The sequence below is a fragment of the Peromyscus eremicus genome, chromosome 16_21, assembly GCF_949786415.1.
Source record: "Peromyscus eremicus chromosome 16_21, PerEre_H2_v1, whole genome shotgun sequence".
NCBI classification, from domain to species: domain Eukaryota; kingdom Metazoa; phylum Chordata; class Mammalia; order Rodentia; family Cricetidae; genus Peromyscus; species Peromyscus eremicus.
This window is the reverse complement of record NC_081432.1, coordinates 17993142-18014544: the sequence shown is the minus strand read 5'-3', so window position 1 is coordinate 18014544 and position 21403 is coordinate 17993142. Positions and strand designations below refer to the sequence as shown.

At 42.1% G+C, this 21403-nt stretch overlaps 1 protein-coding gene across 2 annotated transcripts in view; it reads right to left on the bottom strand.

Annotated features, from left to right (window-relative positions):
• Positions 1-1992: 1992 nt before the first annotated feature.
• The window catches only part of Cabcoco1 (ciliary associated calcium binding coiled-coil 1), an 86242-nt gene continuing 66831 nt past the window's right edge, over positions 1993-21403 (bottom strand). Inside the window, exons 6-8 of one of the 2 annotated variants that reach the window (XM_059282227.1) lie at positions 7639-7761; positions 7089-7229; positions 1993-2248 (exon numbers count right to left, since the gene is read on the bottom strand). In XM_059282227.1, the coding sequence (XP_059138210.1) occupies positions 2174-2248; positions 7089-7229; positions 7639-7761 (339 nt within the window). In that variant the 3' untranslated portion in view covers positions 1993-2173. Of the gene's footprint in view, positions 2249-7088; positions 7230-7638; positions 7762-11282; positions 11379-21403 lie in introns of those variants that run through there. The other variant, XM_059282228.1, reaches the window with a different exon arrangement.

Genomic DNA, 21403 nt, shown 5'->3' with positions numbered 1-21403 from the left:
ATTCCATGATCACACACAGACAAAAACCATCAGTTTTTACTTTAGTTCATCTTCACTGTGAGATGGATGAAGACAAAGATTGAGTATATCAGCTTTGATTATGTGACTCCAGGTTCAAAACCCAATTCTACCAATTACCAGATGTGCAATGATGGGAAAATTACTGTAAAATTTCTCTACATTCCACCTTTGTCCTCTATAAATTATGTACAACTGGATTTAAAGCTGTGGTCCACTAATTCTTTTTTAAATATTTATTTGATTTTTATTTTTGCCTGCATCTATGTATTTGAACTGCCTGTCTGACCAGGAGACCAGGAGACCTGGAGACCAGGAGAGTGTGCTGGGTCCCCTGGAAATGGAATTATGGGAAGTTATGAGCCATCATATGGGTGCTGAGAACCAAATCTGGGTCTCCTCCAGGAGCAGCATGTTCTCTTAACTTCTGAGCCAACTCTCTAGTCCCTGATCCATTAATTCTGAATTGTAATTTGCTTTAAATTATGTTCATGAATTAGGCTCCATCCAGCACTATAAAATAAGACTCATAATACCTACCAGTCTCTTATGGTTACAAAGAAGATTACATGTGTCTATCATCCATCTATCTGTCCTTCCGTCCATCCATCCATCCATCTATCCATCCATCCATCTTTCTATCTATCTATCTATCTATCTATCTATCTATCTATCTATCTATCTATCTATCTATCTAACCATCTATCTGTCATCTATCTTTCTATTATCTCCCTCAAGGACACATTCTTTTAGGTCCACTATATGTCATTGATGGGTCATTTGGACTAAACTTTGCTTGGTCATTTCTAGAAGTTTCTTTATTACCTTTCCTTGGTTTCTTCAGAGCCACTGCTGTCTCCCAAAAGACAGCTAAGGAAATGCAGACCAAGAGCCTTCCTGGTGGTCTCCTACAGCCTTTCACACTTCCTGCAGGAAGAGGATCTGGGGAAGGGGAGGCAGTCCCATATCTCTTGTATGAGAAGCAAGCATGCCTTAATCTTAAGAATTCCTCTGGAGTTGGGAGATGTCGCCATGCTGTAGGCTTCACCTGTGTCCCAGAAGAACACATTCTGGATAGTTCCTTGGATCCTGACTGAGAGAGTAAGGCCATCACCCATATCCAACCAAGTGCTACCCAGAATCAAAAGTTCATGAGAGATTCCTCTCCCTTCAGCAATGTTATGTCCACATTCTAGAATATTCCTAAGTCAAGGAACATAGGGAAGGGCCTAGGTGGTCATTAATTAATCTTTCTAACTAGGGACAAACCATTGTCATGTACCTATTTTCATCTTCAAATTGTATTTTCATGAGAGTATTTAAAGGCTTGAGGTTTTTTTTTTTCCATGAGTCTCTCCCCCCACCCCATCATTCCTATGCAGTATAATGGTTAATTTTAGGAACTCTGAGTTTGATTTGTATTTAAGATTTTTACAATCTATATATAGGTTGGCCTTTAATAATCATTTATACATTGCTTCTTTTTATATAGGTCATGAGTTCTCCTGGGAGGGTAACAAGATTAGAAACAGCAAATACAGTGCAGAATAAATTAAAATGCTTCAGACTGCATTATATAATTTCAGAAAATTGGTTTCACATGGAAAGGTTTAAATAAGAAAACCAAATGAGTTAAATAAGAAAACAACAACGACAAACAACACAAAAACAACAACCCTGCAGTTCATGTCAGGGTGGCTGTAGGGTTGGCAAGTTTGCCCTTGTAGTAAGGTATGGCGTCTCCTCACAGTGCTACGCCAATGTGACAGCCCATCCAGCTCCCAGTGGTAAAACTTACTATTTTTCTACAATTTTTTGTTGTTGTTTGTTTCAAAAGGCTGGTTTTATTCCCATAGACGAGGAATAGTATTTATTAGTCAAAACGACATGGAGCCATCCTAACGGTCCTTGTATTTTCATACGGAACGCTCCAAACTCTTGCACACAAGTGCTGTTGTTGCCCTTGGCACGGCGAGGTGGGTGTGGGACAGGGGAGGCAGGACAAGGCGTGGCTCATCGGTCGGGATAAAGGAAAGAGGGCTTTCCTTTCACAGCTACATGGAGGCGCCACAGCACTCCAGAGAGTCTTATTATTCCGGCCGGGTTTGTTTGTTTCTCTGAAGTTCGGCATCCCTTCACTGGTATGGAGGAGTCCTCAGGCCTTTTTCAATTTCTCTATTCGTGCAGTGAAGGCCTCTTCCTGTGCTTGCAGTTTTTCGTTTATCTCCTTCTGTGGAGACAATCATAAAAAAAAAAAAAAAAGTGGTTATGATGGAGCTATCTTTGGCTGCACGTTGTCTTTGTGGTTTTAACATACTATAGTGCCGAAAGACAGACATTATCCCTCACACACCTTCCTGTTTTGCAGACAGAGCTGTGTTCCAGCCTGTGGTGATGCGATAACACTTTATTGTATTTCTCTGCACATTCCCAATGTATAGCATGTCTACCACGGACAGGAAGTGGTGTTTGGACAGCCATTTTTCACACAGCCTCGTGTTGGAGCATAGGATAACTGACCTGCGTTTCCAGACAGATTTGCCAATAAGGGCTGAATCGGAATGACTGCTTTGGGCTCTGTTGGTGCAGTTCCGTGGCCCCTCCACCCTTCCTTTTGGGCTTCCCTCTAATGCATTCTGAATGGGATTCCTGGAAGCTTCCGTGTGTGAAATAATAACACAAATAATCTCATAATTAGGACAGCTCTCATAATTAAGAATATTCATCATACATTGCAATTCTTGCACGCATGCCACTTTGTAATATATTTTTGGTACACACAGAAGAAAGAGAGGGGAACTCATAAGCAATTGGTGACAGGCTTTAGCTAGCATGGCAGCTGTGATGGCGTTAAGCCTCTGATGCTGGTAATTTGCACACTAACATTGCTACCTGTGCCATTCCAGAAGTGCACCTCATTGTGTGTGCCAATCTCAACACTGGGAACGCAGGAAATGCCTTCCTTCCACCAGGATAGATAACACAGTTGCATACAGAGACAAGGGCAGTTGGGATGCTTGTTGTTTTTTTTTGTGTGGCCGGAGGACATCTACACATGTATAGAGAGTACCTTTTACTCCTGTGTGTTCATGAGTCAAAGTGTAGAGTATTTAATAGTTAACATAATTTGAAATCTTCGTGGTAACTGTATTTCTGAGGAACTTTTATTATTTCATTTAAATAGAAAAAAATAAAAACCATCACTGTGACCAGATATGATTAAAAATATTTTTATGTATTTATGTAATTTTTTAAGAAGGTAAATATAATGGGTGATTTTGAAATGTTTCCCCTTTTCCTCTGATTACCATTTTAATGAGATTTGGTTTTTACCATCATAGAAACAGTTGATATTTCTGACAGGTCACATTGGCGTCAACAATTCTAGATTCATGATTTGTATGAGTAAGAAACGGGGCAGAGCTTTTAAGTTTTGTTTCTTTTTTTCCCCCTGAGATTAACTTTTGACTTCTGGTGTCTTCATTTTTTCTCTTTGTTATTGGTGAGTGGATGAGGCAAGTGAAGGGATGAAATGGTCCTCTGGTTACCCTTTTCACTGATACCCCCCATGCAGTACTTTAGCAGAACTAGAAGGAACATGGTTTATGTACTGCCAACTAATCTATGGTCTAGTTAGGCTAGGCCACTTCAGACAAGTCACTTAATCACTTTGCCTAGTCTTTATCTGGAAAATGAAGTAGGGAATAGGGGTTAGTTAACATGGCACTTCAGCTTTGCATTCATAATCCCAACTCCTGATTTCACAATAAACTTTACTAATGGCATAGTTCACTAATATATTATCATGAAATATTAAAAACAAATTGTTACACCTTATGAATTAACATCCATTTATGATAGATTGCACCAGCTAGGTGTTGAAATGGTCTGAGAACATCATTTTGACACAGGCTTGAGAGGACTTGCTCTAGGCAGACGCTGGGTTTCTCCATTCACCAATGCTCTTCTGTGTCCACCTGTCACCTCACGTTTTCCAGAAAAGAATGGCCAGGCTGTGTCATCTACCGTTTCCTCTCTGGAGCCTCACTAGGGTTTTCACAAGAATCTGGGGGTTCTCCTTGTATCTCCCAGAGACAGACTTTACTACACTGCATGTGGGCTTTGGAGAGAAGGTTCATGAAAGTAGCAAGAACACAGTCCTGGCAGGAGAGGAAACTTCCTGACCACCGGACCTCGGTGATTGGCACGTTAGTTTAGGTACAACCAGAGGAGACTGAGCGAAAGGACCCTGTGTCTACTCACTGGACCTGCTGGTTTGCTGTCATCCTTGTTACGCCTCAGAATGCTGCTGAGAAGACACATTACCTTCAGCTTGGGCTGGGTCTGATTCCATCTGCTTTAGGAACTGTTCTAAAGTCCCTGCACTGTGTTCAGTAGCTTTCACCGACTGCTACCTCGGATGACTTTTCTAACCCGGACAATTCGAAGTTGACCTGAGACATTGAAAATGGCAGGATGGCAAATTCTGTTCACTTTTTCTGGCATTATTTTATTCCTTTGTTGTGTCAAGGCCAACAGCCAACCATTAATGCAAGAGTCCGGCGTTATCATTCCAATTTCTCTAGAATATTATTCTTTAAATACATTAAAGTTTGTTCCATTGGGTGTTATTTTTATTATGCAACTCACAGCAGAACTAACTTCATTCTGAATGTATCTTTAAAATGAAAATACCTAAACTATATTGGCTTAAAATGTTTGGTCTATTTCCTGTTATTTGAATTGACATCTGAGGGCCAAGGTAACTTCATTCTTAATAAATCTCTCAACTACAAAGTGAATCATGGAAAAATAAGTAGATGGACATAAAATATTAAGGGTTTACACTCCATTTCAGGAGGTTCTGTATTAGAGAAATTGATATTGGCTTGGAATTACAATAGAGAAATAACTCCTAGACAATGTACTGAAATATGAACTCTCTATTGACGTTTTTTGTTTTGTTTTTGTTTTTGTTTTTTGCAAAAACTGCAGTGACAGTGCGACTTTTAAAAAGAGGAAAAATCAAACAAAGGAGCACTCACAAACACTGACAGCAAAACGCGTTAAGCGCATACGGCAGGTGTGGGTATCCAGTGTCAAGTGCACATGGTTTTGAAAAGGGGTATGGCAGTTTTTAGAACTAGGATCGTTTAGAAGTGGAAAGTAACTTAGCCTGTCTGACACCAAGGGAAAAACTGAAGCAAGGCTCAGGGCAGTGGCCCAGCTTGGAATTTGTCCAAGAGGAAGGTAGACACCGGGAAAGTAGGAAGCCACAGGTGTATGAACAGTCAAAGGAGCCTGGGCCTCGTGTTAGATGTGTGGCTTCCTTGGCTGGTGCTGGAGTTGCAACTGGGACCAGGCTCACAGCCCCTGCTGAGCCTGCTGAGCCTGGGAACTGTAGACAAACAGTAATCTGTCTGGGTCCTGCTTGTCACCAGAAATGCCCTCTTCACTTGCATGGAGGTTAGTAGGATTACAGAGAGAAAATACACAGGGTGGTTGGCTATCTTCAGACACTGCAGAAAGCTACATCATCTTGCCATTTCATTGAAAAGTCAGCAGTAATTTTGCCCAAGCTGATTAGATCCATCCAGTACAGAGACAATCACAGTACCTACGAAGTCTAGGTATCTCCACTCTGGTCCATGTTCTCTCTGTGCATAATCGCACTTCGGTATACAAGCTACTGAACTTCCGGATGGCTTCATGTTAATGGGAAGACAACAAGCCCATATACCAACCCTATTCTTTCTGTCAAAGAAGAGAGGTGCCAATGTTGCAGACTCTAATCCTCTAAAAGAAAATCATCAGTGAATAGTTAGAAACATGCAGCTCCCTTCCATGGCCTTGGTAAAGATGTTTTCAATTGTGGGTCCCGCGAACAATTCTCTTGCTTGGCTAGTAGTTCCTCAGCAATAATTTCAGAGCTGTGGGATTGCAAAGGAGCCCTGGGAAATGATTATACATAAACTATATTTAGAGGAAACGTTATCAAATCTAAAAAGGAGGTACGTTCTGAACTCAGCTTAATTCACTACACTCTGCCCTTCTACACAGTAACCAGTTATTACATTCACAGGGCTGTTAACAATACCCCTTTGTGTAAAACGTGTTCTTCCACTATTTCTGGTAAACACTAAACACCCCTTATTAAGCTGGGGGACTTTGCCTGATTCTGTTGGCACCGGACCATTAAATGTTTGTGTAAATATTGCAATAACATTTGATGATTAAACGGGCAGCAAGGTATGCTTAGGACAACCTACGCTTTTACTTTTCCCAAATTAGTTATTAATACAGTGCGCTTTTTATACATGGTCCCAAGTTCAGATAACAACGAAAGCTTCCCCTTAGATGCATAAGTGTTGTGGTGATTTATGGTCATTTCTCAAAACATGCAATTCACTTTATGTAAGCATTTGGCTTAGAAAATCATGTGAATTCCTGTAAGTCTTTACGTGGAGGTAGTAGTAGTTGTTTCTTGGACAGAATGGGGAAGAAGTAGTAAACACAAGTAACCCTTTGAGACATGACGGGCAGCTGCCCAGAGGTGGTGCCTGCTACCCACTCTTTGGGCACCGTTGGTGCAAATGGCTTAGCAATTAGTGATATGTGAAGATGAGGAAGTGCTTGAGAAGAATTTCATGCCTGAAACTGGGTGAGGTGACTTAGCTAAACATGATGGTCGATTGGCAGCGATCGGCAGCGATTGGCAGCGATTGGCAGCGTTCGGTCTTCAGAAGCCTGTGTCATTTACTCTTGCATAAGGCCTGTTTACAGTGTAATGTGGCTCAAAGTCTTCCCCATGCTGCTTTTCTGGGGTTTCAGTGTCGAAAGATTTTGCAAGCTGATAACACACAGCACACGAGGCGCTGCTGGCAAATCTGGTTTGTGATCTTACTGAATTCAGAAGACTCAGCTGAGGATTATGTAGCCTTGTAAGATAAAGTGTGCAAACCGTAAACCTTGCTCTTGCTTGGCCAGAGCAGACAGTGTTTACAGATGTCGAGGCTGGCGCTGGCTAATTCACCAAGCATAAAGGGGAGTTCGTTGCCTGCGCTCAGTACCTGAATGTTCAACAAAACCTCATCTGTCACGCGAGCCAATGCTGATTTTACGTCATCAATAGTGAAGCCAACTAAAGGATCCACCTCTGCCGTTTCGGTCTCTGGCTGGGGCTCCTGAGGGCTCTGCTCGTGATCCGGCACCTAAGACATGGGAAATAAACACATGTAGATACTGAAAGAAAACAACATTCAAGCGAGCACTGGAGTACTCAGCGATTTCTAGGCAACCTCACACTTGTGCTCTGTTTGGCCCTACCAGGAGCGATGGTGAACTGGAAGGGGACTTGGATTTTATGTTACCACACATCTCGGTGATTACAAGAGACTTTGGGGACTGTGAAGGTGGAGCCTGGGTAGGATAGGGGGTAGGGGAGGAGCTAAAAATTCCTGGCCACCATCAGCTGGCCTATGTGTGAATCAACTCTGAAGAGAATATTTTTACTGGCCAGGAAAAAAGTCAGTGGCAAAGACAATGGGATAATGTGAGGTTCTTTCCACCTTGGGCCGGTATAATGCTTAGCAGGGGGAGGAAAGGCAAACTAAAGCCTACCTTCTGTTCAGTCTCTGGGGTTGGCGATCGATCTATGAAGGCTGAATAGATGTCCAAAGAGATTCCTTCCTCCAGCGGGGCTGGGAAAGGGTAGTCTGCAGGCTTGACAGCTTCTATGGTTTGCTGGAAAAGAAGAGCTTTGGTTGAGCGGCACTGTCTCAGCCGGTTCCCTCACAGGACTGGCGCATTTCCAAATCTGGTGTCTTCTTCAAGTACCATCTGCTTCAACTCTCTGATACCATTGCCCACTTCGTTGCCTGGTGCTTTCCAAGTACCATCTCTCACTCATAGTTAGCGCTTTCTTCTTACTGTTTCTGTGTGGTTGAAGGTTCATTCACTTGCATTGTTCCCTGCCCCATGCCCCATGCCCCTGTGTATCAGCTTGTTGTAGGGAGAGAGCCAAGCTTCAGACCCCTGGTGCATCTGTCTTCTCCATTTCTGGCAGAGGGTACGGTGCATTCTACACCCGGTAACAGTCTGGTGATGACTGACACGACTTAGCAGGATCCCAGGGTTCTTGTGGTGCAGTAGAGCAGCTATCAACAACCCAGTAGTGGGGTTGGTCTCGCCAAGGACCTGCGTTTGATCCCCAGGACCCACATTAAAAAAAAAAAAAAAAGCCAAGCATGGTGGCATGCGTTCATAATCCCAGTGCTTCGTAAGAGACGGGGGTGGGAGGTGGGGGTGGGTCCCTGAGGATCATTGGCAGGCTCTGTTGTCTCCCCCCTCCAAAAAAAAGGTGGACAGTGCAACACGCAAAGGTGACCTGTGGCTTCCACATGCAGGTGGCTGCACGTGTGTGTACACACACCACACACTCAGGCATACACACACCACACACTTAGGCACACACACACACACACACACACACACAAAGAACATGGCAGTGGAACACAATAGAATCTTTGAAGTATAATGTGTGTATAAAACCAGAGCAGTGTGAATCATCAGAGGGACTCACTGAAAACTCACAGCAGAGCAGGACTTTACTGTCAGCAGTCGACATGTCTTTGCCAAGAGGATGTAAATGCAGTGCAGGGAGACCGTCACCAACGGCAGCGAAGGACAAGGAGAGCCATGGGTGCCGATGTTGGCAGGGTCCATCCCGCCACCACCAGGTAGATTGAAAGAGGAGAAGAGAGCAAGCACTAACAGCATTAAACCTCTGAATCACTTAATTAGTTCCTCTTGTTCTAATTCCATGTTTAACAAGCAATGTTTTTGACTATAATTTAATTTCCCATCTCAGTTGATCTGTAAAGACATGCCTACTTGAGTGTTCTGGTTTTTATGTCTTTTACATACCCCACTATAAATCAATAACGTGTTCCAATTTACATAGTAAACTCTCATGGGCTTGTTAGCGGAGCTCTGAGATGAAGTCACTCACTGGTATACTGACAGAGTTGGACCTGAGCATACAAATTGGAAGACAGAACTTTGGAAAAGCATACCCCACCCCTATTACCATCTTAGGATGCCTGTAGGGGGAAAAATCATGAAAGAATCATACAGTCATTTCTAAGTTCTCCGTGTTACATCCCATCTTTTATTTTATTTTGGTTTTGGTTTTTCCAAGACAGGGTTTCTCTGTGTAGTTTTGGTGCCTGTCCTGGATCTCGTTCTGTAGACCAGGCTGGCCTTGAACTCATAGAGATCCGCCTGGTCTGCCTCCTGAGTGCTGGGATTAAAGGCGTGTGCCACCGCCACCTGGCACATCCCATCTTTTAAATATTAATGTTTTTCCTTTATAGGCTTTGGATAGTGCTGGAGGTAGATTTGTTCCCTGGTTTTACCAATGTGTATGCTGAATTTGAGCTGAATTTATATTATTAATTTTTTTTTGTTGTTGTTGACCATATAGGTAGTTGCTGTTTAGTTGTAGATATATGGTAGCAAGAATGTTTGGCAATGGAGTGGTGAAATGATTGGTCTGGGATCAAATAATTACATAGTGACATCCATGGCGTTAAAGCCTGGGGCAGTGAGGTCTTCACTTTTGCTATTTTCAGTAAACCGTAATATATCATCAAGTGGCCATCCTGGGAAGTTATTGATATTGCTGAGCTTTGATTTTTATTCTGTTAGATGACATCATTCCTGCTGTTTATCTTGAGTAGATTCAGTGTTCGTCAGAATATTGAGGAGACGTCTTCCCGTCACATTCATAAGCTGTTGCCTTTTGGTGAGTGAGGGCGGAGAGCGGGTAAAGGAACCCCATCTTCTCGTGGTTATGTGCCACCCCACCCCCACGCTGGGCTTGCAAACTCCCATCTTGCTCTTCATTTTCCCCGGGGCAAGAAAGGGGCTAACCAGGCCTCAGGGTCCTCCGAACCTTACAGGTAAAACGAAGAAGCTGCCCGTGGGAATCAGAGCCGTGGGGAAAATGGGCTGTTTGAGTGTAGGAAGTGTGTTTGGGGGTGATGGTGACGAGGGAGACTGTGAAGAGAAGAAAGAGTGCCAGCTGACTGGATTGGCTGCGGGCATCGAGCATGTGCTGATGGGCGGGGGGTGGGGGACACACACACTTTTCTTTTCAATGGGGTAGAATGTTGTGTCGTCCACTGTCACCCACACTGCTCTGGGCACACGAGCTGAGGCTCTCGGCCTGTTCATCTTCACCGCCTGACATTCTTTTCAGAGAGCCTCTCCACTTGAATTGGTCCTCTGGTGCCCTAGTCCTCCGCAGATTCTACACTTAAATGCAAAACGATGTTCGTATTCAAGTCTTACGTTTTCTCCCCCTGCTCCATATACCTCTGGGGTCTGGATTGATTGACTGATTTCCTTTTAAAGGATATGTATGTATGTATGTATGTATGTATGTATGTATGTATGTATGTATGAATGTATTGGGGTGTCTGGGATGCCAGAAGAGTGCGTCAGATCCCCATAGAGCTGTAGTTACAGGGAATTTTGAGATGCCTAACATGGGTGCTTGGAACTGAACTCAGGTCCTCTAGAGTCTTAACCACTTAGCCATCCGTCCCCCTCCCTCCCTTTTGTCTACTTTTTTTTTTGCTTTCTTTTTCTCTCTGTATGTGTGTATGCATGTGAGAGTGTGTCTATGTGTATGAGTGTATGAATGTATGTATTTGTGCACATATGTGTCTGTGTAAATGTGTAACTGTATGTGTGTCTATGTGTATGTGTATACATGCACATGAGTGTATGTATGTGTGTACATATGTATGTATATCTGTACATCTATGTGTATATATATATATATATGATGTGCATGTTTGTATGAATGTGGATGTGTATGTGAATGTATCTCGTATGTGTGTCTATGTCTATGTATGTGAATGAATGTATTAATGTGCATGTGTATGCACACGCATGCACACATGTGCCCTAACACACATGTGGAGACTTGGATCTCTCTGGCTCCCTACTTCCTTTCTTTGGTAGGCTGAAGCTTGCATTTCTTCCCAGAAGCTGAAATTATGGCTGACAGTTGAGGTTTTCTTTCCCTTGATTTTTTTGGTAATGTGTGTAGTTCATATAACTATTAAATTGATTCAGTTCATGCACAGGAGTGGGGGTGAGAGTTTCTTTTCTTTGCATGCTCTGCAGACTGTTAACGAACCGAACTACAGCTGTTTCTCTCCTTCGCGAAGAATTAAATTTAGCTGTGTTAGGCAGTAGACGAAGGTGCCGTTTTAAATACAGAGTTCGAAATAAACAAAAGGCTCCCAAGTAGCACAGTGAGTTTTCCTCCATGGAAAGTGATCGCCTTCCTTAAAAAACAAGTCGGAGGGAAATTAGAATCAATAATTGTGGTGAGCACACGGAGCCAGCAAACACGCTTAAATGAAACCGTCTGATGCAATACTTTCTTTAAAAAATACAATTAGGCCTTTGTATTTTTTTTTTTAACAAAACCTCATGTTTTACAACATCACTGGCTCTGTAATAAAATCTATTTAAAACAGAGAGACATGGTCAGCTTTATTGAGTTAGATTTTCTGAGAGAACATTATAATTTCCTCAAGTCTACGAATAGTTGAAGCAAATTAAATAAAGCCAGTTTTATAACTATTTTTATACATTCCTGTAGGATGGCAATTGTCTCATATTTTTTTTACCCCTCAAAAGTCTAATATGTTACCTTTTAAATCTGGAAAAATAAAAGCAGGAAAATGATAAAGTAAGGATATTAAATATATATATATATATATATATATACACACACACACACATACAAATAACAAACAAAAAAACCCTAAACAACCTATTTGGTCTGGATTTAGTCACCCCCTCCCCCCCCAGCAGAAGACTAGCACCCATGATGTTCAGACCAAGAACCAAAGGGAAATGCTTGGAGTGACTTGCCTCAGGCCTAACGCTGAGCTTAAAAGGTGAGGTAGGGCTTTCTGATATATACACACATCCATTTGGCCAAATAACTGGTTTTGCTTGACTTTCAAATACCCCTAAATATTACTTTGGATGTGCAGCAATCAGTGTGTTTCTCTTGCTGTTTCTGAATGCTTGCACACAAACGGATATAATAAAAACAGCCACGTTGCTGCTTCACATGAATGCCACTTATACTTTTTTTTTTTTTTTTTCTGATTATGAGCAGGCCATTGGATCCAAGGTGAGTACATTAAAAGCTCTAATAAAGAAGAGAAGAGAGTTCTAAACAGAATAATGGACTGTTAAGTGAACATGCAATAAATAACGTCCACAGATGTGGTCACTTGCAAATTAGTTTTGCATAACTTACTTTCTGCATTTCCCCCAGATGTTATCTGTTACATGGAAATTACCTGAAGCTGGCTACATTGTTCTTTGTGTGTGCATTGCAGTTGTGTTATTTAAGGTGGTTTGTAATCCATGCTTTACTTGACTTGTGCTACGGTATTTAAGGAATAGCAAACGACTGGCTTTTGGCATAACTTAATACTCATCAGTACAAAACTCCACCATCAAATACTATGTCTTTTTTTTTTTTTTAATGTAAGCCCTTTACTTGCGAGCCAAATGAAATCACTAGAAATCTTTTGAAATGTGTGTTTCCAATATGAATTGGATATCTACCATGGGAATAAATGCTAGGAATTTTGACCTCTTCTGGAGGGTCAGTTTGGCTCTGAAAACATGCTTATAGGAAATCAGACTCCGTCTCCAGATCTTAGTGTGTATGAGAAGTCATGTGAAGATGTCACGTGGTCCATGCTGTGGTACTTTACTTTGTCTTCCAAACTTTCTGAACTAACCTTTCCAAAAGTATTGATCTCCCACCCACCGCTTCTCTTTAGTCATCTTTGCAGAATGGGTAACCCACAAGCGGTTTGTGGGTTATGTTTGTACCATTAGAAAATCCTTAAGGTGGCAAATTTGCAGTTATTAAAATCTGTTATTAGATGATTTGTAACATTAAAGAATCTACTGAGGCTACAACTTTCTACTCTTTTGAGTGGTCGAAAAGCAAAAAAAAAAAAAAAAAAAAAAAGACTCTGCTCAGTTCTGTTGTGAGCCAAAGGCAGAAAGTAGGCTTGCTTTGAAAAGACATTTGTTTGGAATTGTTGGAGGATGACTTCATATGTAAATCAGAACTTTCTAAAATATGTCAAAGTTTCAAAAAGCGAACTTGATTGCCAACTTTCCCCACCATTAACTGAAGGGAAAAGGCACAAAACAATTCTTGTAAAGTTTTAACTGTCCTCTCCCTCCCCCCTCCGCCCCCCCCCCCCCAGGAAAGTCATGACTCATTTGCAAGTCTAATGAAGAAGCTCTTGTGTGCTTCTGGAAAAAAAAAAAAAAATTTAACAACAACAACAAACAGTGCCCTGTTGCCCACAATCCACTGCATCTAAAGTAGTGGCATATGAATGGCACCTGCAAGGTCGCAAGGAAGCCATTAACTTAAATTGAAAAGAGGAAATTCAAAAGTGGAGATGATCAGAGAGACTAATCTACTTCTACAGTGGTTTTCTTTTTGTGTTCCGGCCCTTACAAACTTATTATACCCATTGCTGCAGATTCCAGTTCTGTTAGAAGTGCCCTTCTTTTCCTCCTCCTCCTCCTCCCCCTCCTCCTCCATCTTCCTCCTCCTCCTCCTCTTCCTCCTCTTCCTTTGGATTTTTGACTTAGAAATGATTTTGCAGAAGCAGCACATTAATTTTTCTCTCCTATGCTTAATGTGCAGTATTTACATTTTGAAAAGGTTCAAAACGTTGCCAGGCTCCTGCAGGCTATGAATTGACATCTAATAACGAGTGCTATTTTTACCCACAGCACACTGGTAGTTTGAACATTTATAACTTAAGAGAGCTTCGGGACCAGCAGATCCACACACATACTAATCACCTAAACAGGGGCCGGTAACACAGCACAACAAGTCAGGACAGGAAATGAAGACGCCCCACTCCAGCTGAAGCTGCAGGGAAGAATTTAAATTGGCAAGCCCCAGAAAACCAATTTGCAATCTGGCTAGGGTACACCAGTTAACACTTTGGGCCCATTTTTATGAATGTATCTTGACTTGCTCTTGTTTGAAATGTGTGTGTGTGTGTGTGTGTGTGTGTGTGTGTGTGTGTGTGTGTATAAAGTTGGATAATTAAACTGATTCTAGAGTCTTTTAGAGACTTGAGATTTGCAAGTGTTCTTCTGTCCGGGGCCAGTGATATCATTTGATAGAATCTGGGAGTGTCTCTCATCATGACTGCAGATAGCCAGACCCTCGCTAATGAATCAGAAAAGGCCTACCTTCTCTAGTCTAAACGCAATTTAGAAGCAAAAGATGTTTTGGTCTGGCTCCAGTACAAACATTTTCTAAGGGGTAGAACTGTTTTTCAGATGCCCAGATATTTTTTGAGGACACAATAATCTGGAAGATGGAGAGAGCTGAATTATAGACTCTGGGCTTGGCTCTGTTCCTAATTGTGTGATGTGAAGAAAATCCCTAGGCCTCAGTTTATTTATCTATAAAACAAGGGTAATGATAATTGCTACCTGGCTACTACATTGAATTGTTTCAAGCACAAATTAGATAATGCAGATAAAAACGCTGGGCGTTCTTCAAAGGGGGAGGTATTATTAAACCGTATTATTATTTATAATTACTGTTATTATTCAAAGGATCATCTTGCTGATGGGGTCACTGGAAGACAGACTACAGCAGCCATATTTGATGACATGGGTCCACGCTATCTGTATTTGTTAATGTTGCGTAGGCAACCTGATGAACTCGGTAGGATGTGCTACCACAGTGCTTCCTTCAGGGACAGTCTCCCAAATATCAAACACATCCAATGCCACCACCTCATTGGATGAGTTCCCCTGACCCAAGAACGTTCTCTTTGGTGTTATTAGGCATTTCGTGACTGTGCCACATTATCAGAACTTAAGCAAATCATTCACTTAGTAGATAAAGGGGATTTTACTCTTTTCCTTGCCTAATTTATCCGTCTATCTTTTGTTTTTCTGTGTCAAATGTGGCCTGTGGTGGCCTAGATCTCACTTGTTCCCTTTAACACATTTTTTTTTTTTTTTTTTTTTTTATCAAAAGTAAAGAATCAGGGCTTTACAGGGTGGGCATGTGTTTCTTGTGAAAATGAAGTATCAGTGATCTTGAAAGTACTAAATTTGGCTTTGTACTTTTGATTCTTAGACTGACTATCCGGCAACTTCCTCGGGGGGAGAGTTGAAAACATGGTTATAAATAGCTGGGAAACACCGAATGATTTTTCAGAATATTTTTTCAGACCACCTGCAGCATGGTTGTTTACCAGACCGTGTTACCCTCGACGATAGGGACCTGTAGACAATCTGAAGTATTTCACAAACACTGCAGTCATCCATGCATTGTTGTTTGCTTTCATGTAGGCTGCTGTATTATTTCGGAGTATTTTAGTATTAAAAAAGGATGTCAGATAATCTCTTTTTGAAGGATTTGGAATTAAACAGCGCTGTCAGTTAGCGATTCAGAGAGATGAGCTAAGCGATTATCTTAGTAGAAAGCCTGCTTTGAATTGTCAGTTAGAAACTTAAAATCTAGATTTTTACACTCTTTTCTTTTGCATTTCCATTGGCCCTGCTGAGGGCTTATATACAGATGAAGCGATTTCATGCTTTTCAAATTTGAGGCTATTCTCTCCTTTCTTGAACAGCCAACTACCTGTAATTTGTAGAAACTATTGCAGACAATAAATTATAATGGTTAGAAAAGAAACTGCAATGGAAAATACTAAATTTTTTTTGGTTCCAGTCTTTGTGGGGGTGGGGAGGGGGTTCGGAGTGCTCTCTGTTATTTTGACAGTTTAAAATCCCTGAGCAAGAGGAGGCTGAGTCTATTTGGATGAAGCGTTGACAGAGTTCACTAAACTTTAAAGGGTTCTGATTGAACTCCAGTCCTAGAGTTCTCGGGAAAATTGGGAAGAGGAGAAAAAAAAAAAAAAAAACAAACAAAAACAACTTCTTGAAAGCACAGCGAAATGAATATCATTTAGAAATATAACGTTTGGGAGTGAAATGAATTTAATTTATAAATGCAACGTTGGGGAGGCTCGGCGCTTAGGATGTTTTGCAAAGTGCTACAGAACTTTTAGAGAAGTCAATGGATGTTATTGTTCCTGACTGCGAAGACCCGACGCATCTATTTTAAGTAATCTGACATTAAAAAATGCGCTGACAAATATAGATTTGAAAAACAACACGGGAAGTTGTAAATCAGCCGGTAACCCTTCGCATCAAGGAAACAAGAGACCACGGAAATGCAGCCATTTGCTTTAGTCAACCTCCTTCATTTTTAACTAAAGAAAGTTTGCCGAGGGCATGATGTTTACATTTTGGATTTTTTTTTTTTTAATGCATAGATTGCGTGCTTCCCTCTTCTCCGATAGGCTCATAAATTATTATTAGGAAACATGTTGTCATAGCTATAAATATTTCCCTCTCTGCTTAGGTCTCCTCGGTTCTCCTACTCCCTCTTTTAATTTCCGGCTAGCTGATTCTTTAATTATATTGGGTGCCTGTCCCCAGGCTGGCAGAAAAAGGTCTTCCTGGGTTGGAGATATCACTACGTGGGTCACCTTTTGGAGCTTGTTACTGTAAAGGTAGACTCGCTTAGGGGGAGCCCTGACCCTTCCTCTTCCATGGTCAGCTCTTTATTCTATATAGAGGGTATGTCTGCATGGCAAGCATCTGGGGAAATCAGAGATTGCAGAGAACAGGCTTGAAGGAACTCTAAGGTTCTGGAGTTTTCCATCAGATGAGAAATCTTAGTAATTACATCTAAGTAAGGCTTTGTGGACAATGTTGTTCATACACAGAGTTCTCAAAAAAGACCTTTAGTAAATTATGCCAGTTTAGCCTTAAATGCACCTGTGAAATATTTTGGTGATATCTTGATTCTAGGCTGGAATGTTCTAGAAATCTGGGCTCCCTCCCTCAATGTCTGTTGCTCCCATTGTGTCTGAGCTGTTTCTTTGTGAAGTCCTTCTGAGTCTCGTTAGGTCGTCTGTGTTCCAGTTACAGGAGTTACATGCCATGTTACTGAATTTCACGTGGCCTTTGCTCTGTTTACACAAGTCAGAAGTTGCCCAGACCCAGTGTTTTTCTGTAGTGATGTAGAGTATCTCAACTCTACATTCGCTGCTTACTGGAGCTTGACACAGGCCTGGACTTGCTACGTTCTCTGTTTTCTTGTCTTCCCAAGCCTCCTCCCCCCATCCTCTCTATCTTAGTGATGTCGGTAGATGCACAGTTACTGGCCGCGAAGCACAATGGTTATTCCCTCTGCCTTGTGTCTAACAGCAAATCAGCCACAAAGCTCTTTGGGGGACACCTCCAGGATGTCTCGTGATGTCTGCCATACTCCTTGTTTTCCTGGACCATGCTTATTTGCATCTTTGAAGTCTAAGTTCTTGCCTTCACAGACCTTGGGGCTCCAGCCGTAAGGGATTACTAACTTTTTCTAACTGTTTTCCAACGTGCGAAGTCCCTAAAGCACGGTGGGTGCTCCATAAATATTTATTGGATAAAGGAAGTTTAAAGAAGGACAGAAGGACTGTGAGATGGCTCAGCAGATCATGGTGCTCATTATGAAAGCCTGGCCTCTCGACTTCAGTCCCCAGAACCGGTGTAAACAGAGACAACTACCGCTACAGAGCTGTCCTCTGACCTCTGCATGTGTCCCATGGTGGGAGGGTCCACACACAAACACACCCACACCCACACACGAACCATCACCACCACTACCAACAAAAGACTAAAGAAAGGAAGGGAGGAAGGAAAGAAAGAAAATGCAGAGATGTGTGTTTTTCACCTCCGTCTTCCCAGGCTGCACCTTCTGAGGGATGCCTTTCCCCTGCATCCCACCGGCATCATTCCCTCTGGTCTTCTGAACCCATTCATTCCCTGCGGTTTGGTTTGACAAAGGTGTGATGAGAAATGGTCCCATTTGGAAGCTGGCTGCATCACAGGGAGGCAGTACCTGCACAGTACTCATCTGAGTGACACAAGACAGACAATCTGATTCCCACTGATCTGTCTGCCCTCCATAGTGTTTTTAACTGACAGTTAAGCTTTCGTATGAATTGACGAATGATGATGTTTTTGCTTGTTGCCCGAGCATACGTGTTTGCACGTGAGTGGACAGGCAGGTGTGTGTATGTGAATATGCATGTGTGTACATGTTAGTGAACATGCCTGTAGAGGCCTGAGACATTGGACATCTTCTTTGATCACAGTCTACCTGATGCAGGGTCTCTCTCTTGAACCCAGAGCTCACAGATTCTGTTATTCTAGATAGCTAGCCTGTTTCAGGGATTCCCTTGGCTCCATCCTCCAGGCACTGGAGTTAGAGGTGGGCCACCATGTCCACCAGACTGCTAAACATCTGAATTCTGGTCCTCACATTTACATGGCAAGGGCTTTACTACTTAGCCATCTCCCAAGGCCGTGATGGACGTTAATCTAAACACAGTGTATTTTCACAGTCTGGAGAGCCCTCACTCCTTCATCTAGAGTCCAAGGGTGACTCCATGGACCTTCCTCAGGGCAGTGGAGATGCCGTGCTCCAGGACCAAGATTCACAGATTTTGCATTGCGTTTCCATTTCTTACCTCGGGCCGCACCCGGCTCACAGGACCTTGAGGAAGGTGGGTGGTGGAGCAGTGGGTGCAGTGGGTGAGCCATCCCCAAATCAGAAAAGGATATGCTGAGGAGGTTTACGTTTAGGAGTACTGGGCTGGGGCAGGTTTACAAAGCACATTACAAGCATTTCTTGTACAATGACGTACGCTCCATTGTGAAGAGAGGTTTTATTGACATCATGACATCTAAAACCCAAAGATGTTAAATGACTGAGCCAAGGTGACACAAAATGGTGAATTCCACTCAGAACTTGAATCCAGCCCCACCCGTGCCTGACAGGAAACCCAGTATTACCTTATCCTGGGGTAATTCCAACACTACAGCGGTTCTTGATTGGCTGAAATATTTATCTGTAGTTTATGGGTGAGAAAATGGAAGCTCAGAAGAATTAAAAAAAAAAAAAAAAGGCTGGGGATTTGAGAAGGAAAGTTCTCGATCGATTAAATTCAGAAAGAGAACTTGTCGCCAAATGAAGGCCGGCACTTAAGGTATGGGGGATCGAATTTTCTTTTAAACATGGCGCTCTATAAAAAGCATCACTCGGGGTGACAGTGAAGTGTGAGAACGTGACTCATTTGTGTTGTAGTAGAAGGGTGGCAGCGTCGGTGGTGACGGAAGTCCACGCTTTGCTCAGCGAGCTATTCGTTCCATTGGCTGTCACTATAATTACTGTTTTCACCAGGATCACAGACTTCTCTAGGAAGAGGAACCTGGAAAACTAATAACCCAGACAGTTAAAAAAAACAAACAAACAAAAAAAAAAACGTTTTTAGGGGTGGGCATTGTTGTGTGAGCCGACCTCTCGCACCCTGCCCTGTGATATGCTTGAAATTCATTTCCATATTTTTAATTAACACTTAGTTTCAAGAAAAAAAACTTTCTGGAGGCCATTTAAATCACAAATGGTGGTGGGAGGGAGTAAATTTACTTTATCAGAAAATTGACTGCGGACTATTTTTTTTGTGGCTTTTATTATTTTTACATATTAATGATTAAAATTAAATATGGCCCGATGACTCAGGACGGAAGACAGTGGGGAAATAATTTTTTATGACTGATATGATTTTCAAGTCAAAGCTGGGTGAATGAGATATTAGTTCTGTTGTGGGTTAAGTTTCCTTGTCCACCTGGCCCCTAATTCCAGATCTGATTCATGACTCTTATGGAAGGAGTTCAAGATGGTACCACGTGACCCTCCTGAGACCTTTGGGGTGTCTCAGCTGTCCCATGGGGACTGTGGTACTGATTCTGTCCTGTGTGTTTTCGACTCCCATTTTCACTTTTCAAATCATTCCTTTCTTTGAGTGGGAAAGAGAGGAGAGCAGTTAGTAATACTCCGCAGACTGTATTTAACAATCCAGCACTATAGACAATGTCACCTGCTGTGTTGACACAGGGTCACTGCCATGAGTAAGGGACAAACAGCAGCTGGAGTGCCTGCTCATCCCTGGTCCCAAGGTCAGGGCAGTCTCTAAGATGGAGATGCAATGGCTATCCAGCACATGGGTTTTAAGTGAGGTTTAGGTCAGTGTGTGGAAAGTACCTGTACTATGTCTGGTGTATAGAAATATTTTAAAGTATGCATGTGTTTGTGTGTACATGTGTGCACATGTGTATGTGTGGGTGGCTGGTAGTGGGACAGTAATGGTATGTATGCAATAATTAAATGTAAGAACATATTGTGTGGCCAATAAGTCTCTGTTGCATAACTTCCCTGATAGCCATAAAAGACCAGAGTTTTAAGATTCTCCTCCTGTAAGGTGTTCACATACTGAACTCAGACTGCTCCTTATTGGAGTATTCAGTGGTGTGGTAACTCATTTTTAAAAATTCTTCTTCTCATGTTTAGATTCCTCTAAAGGATGTCTATGCTGTACGGAGTTATATAACATGAAGATAGGCTGGCAGGAGCCTGAGACTTCAGGATAATGGAGCCTGCTCCCCAGTGAGGGACTTACAGGTCTGGAAGACCCTTGAAGGGTCTTTCTGGTTTTCACTCTTATGTGAGCATGATGGAGGTATGGAGGGTTGCTATCACAGCAGTGGAAACTGGTCCATGTTAATTTACTCCATTCAAGGAAACTGCTGGAACTGATAAATGAACTCTGTGCATTAGACACTTACGTAAGAACACCAGAAAAGAGCGTATCTTGTAATATGATGCTGCCACGCATCGCCCTATCAATCTGGAAAAAGCTAACATTGCTGCAGTAATTAAAACCAAGCAAGGACAAAGCAACTGTTTCAAGATTCCCCTGCTAGAAATAAGAAACCGGGACAAAAAACCATTCAAATAATAAAGGTGCATTGTGAAACCGAGCTCTCTCATTAATTGGGTTAATCTAATTATACAGTCTGCAATTAAGCCTTAACATATCTCTGATTGTGACTCTTGTTGTAAACACTAACCATCTGATCGTTGTCACTGCCCGGGGAGGAGAGGAAGGCTTTACCTTTGATGGAGCTGGTGTTTAAGGCGTGTTTGGGAGAGCAGGGAGACTATCAAAATGTTATGAAAAGATGCACTCCATTTCTTTAGCTTCTGTGTGTAGTGGAAGTCTTTATTCTCATTGGGCTTGATGGTGATGTGTAAATACGGACATCTGGGAAGATAATATTCCGCATTCCTAAATCACCACTGTTCTGACAGTCTCTTTTG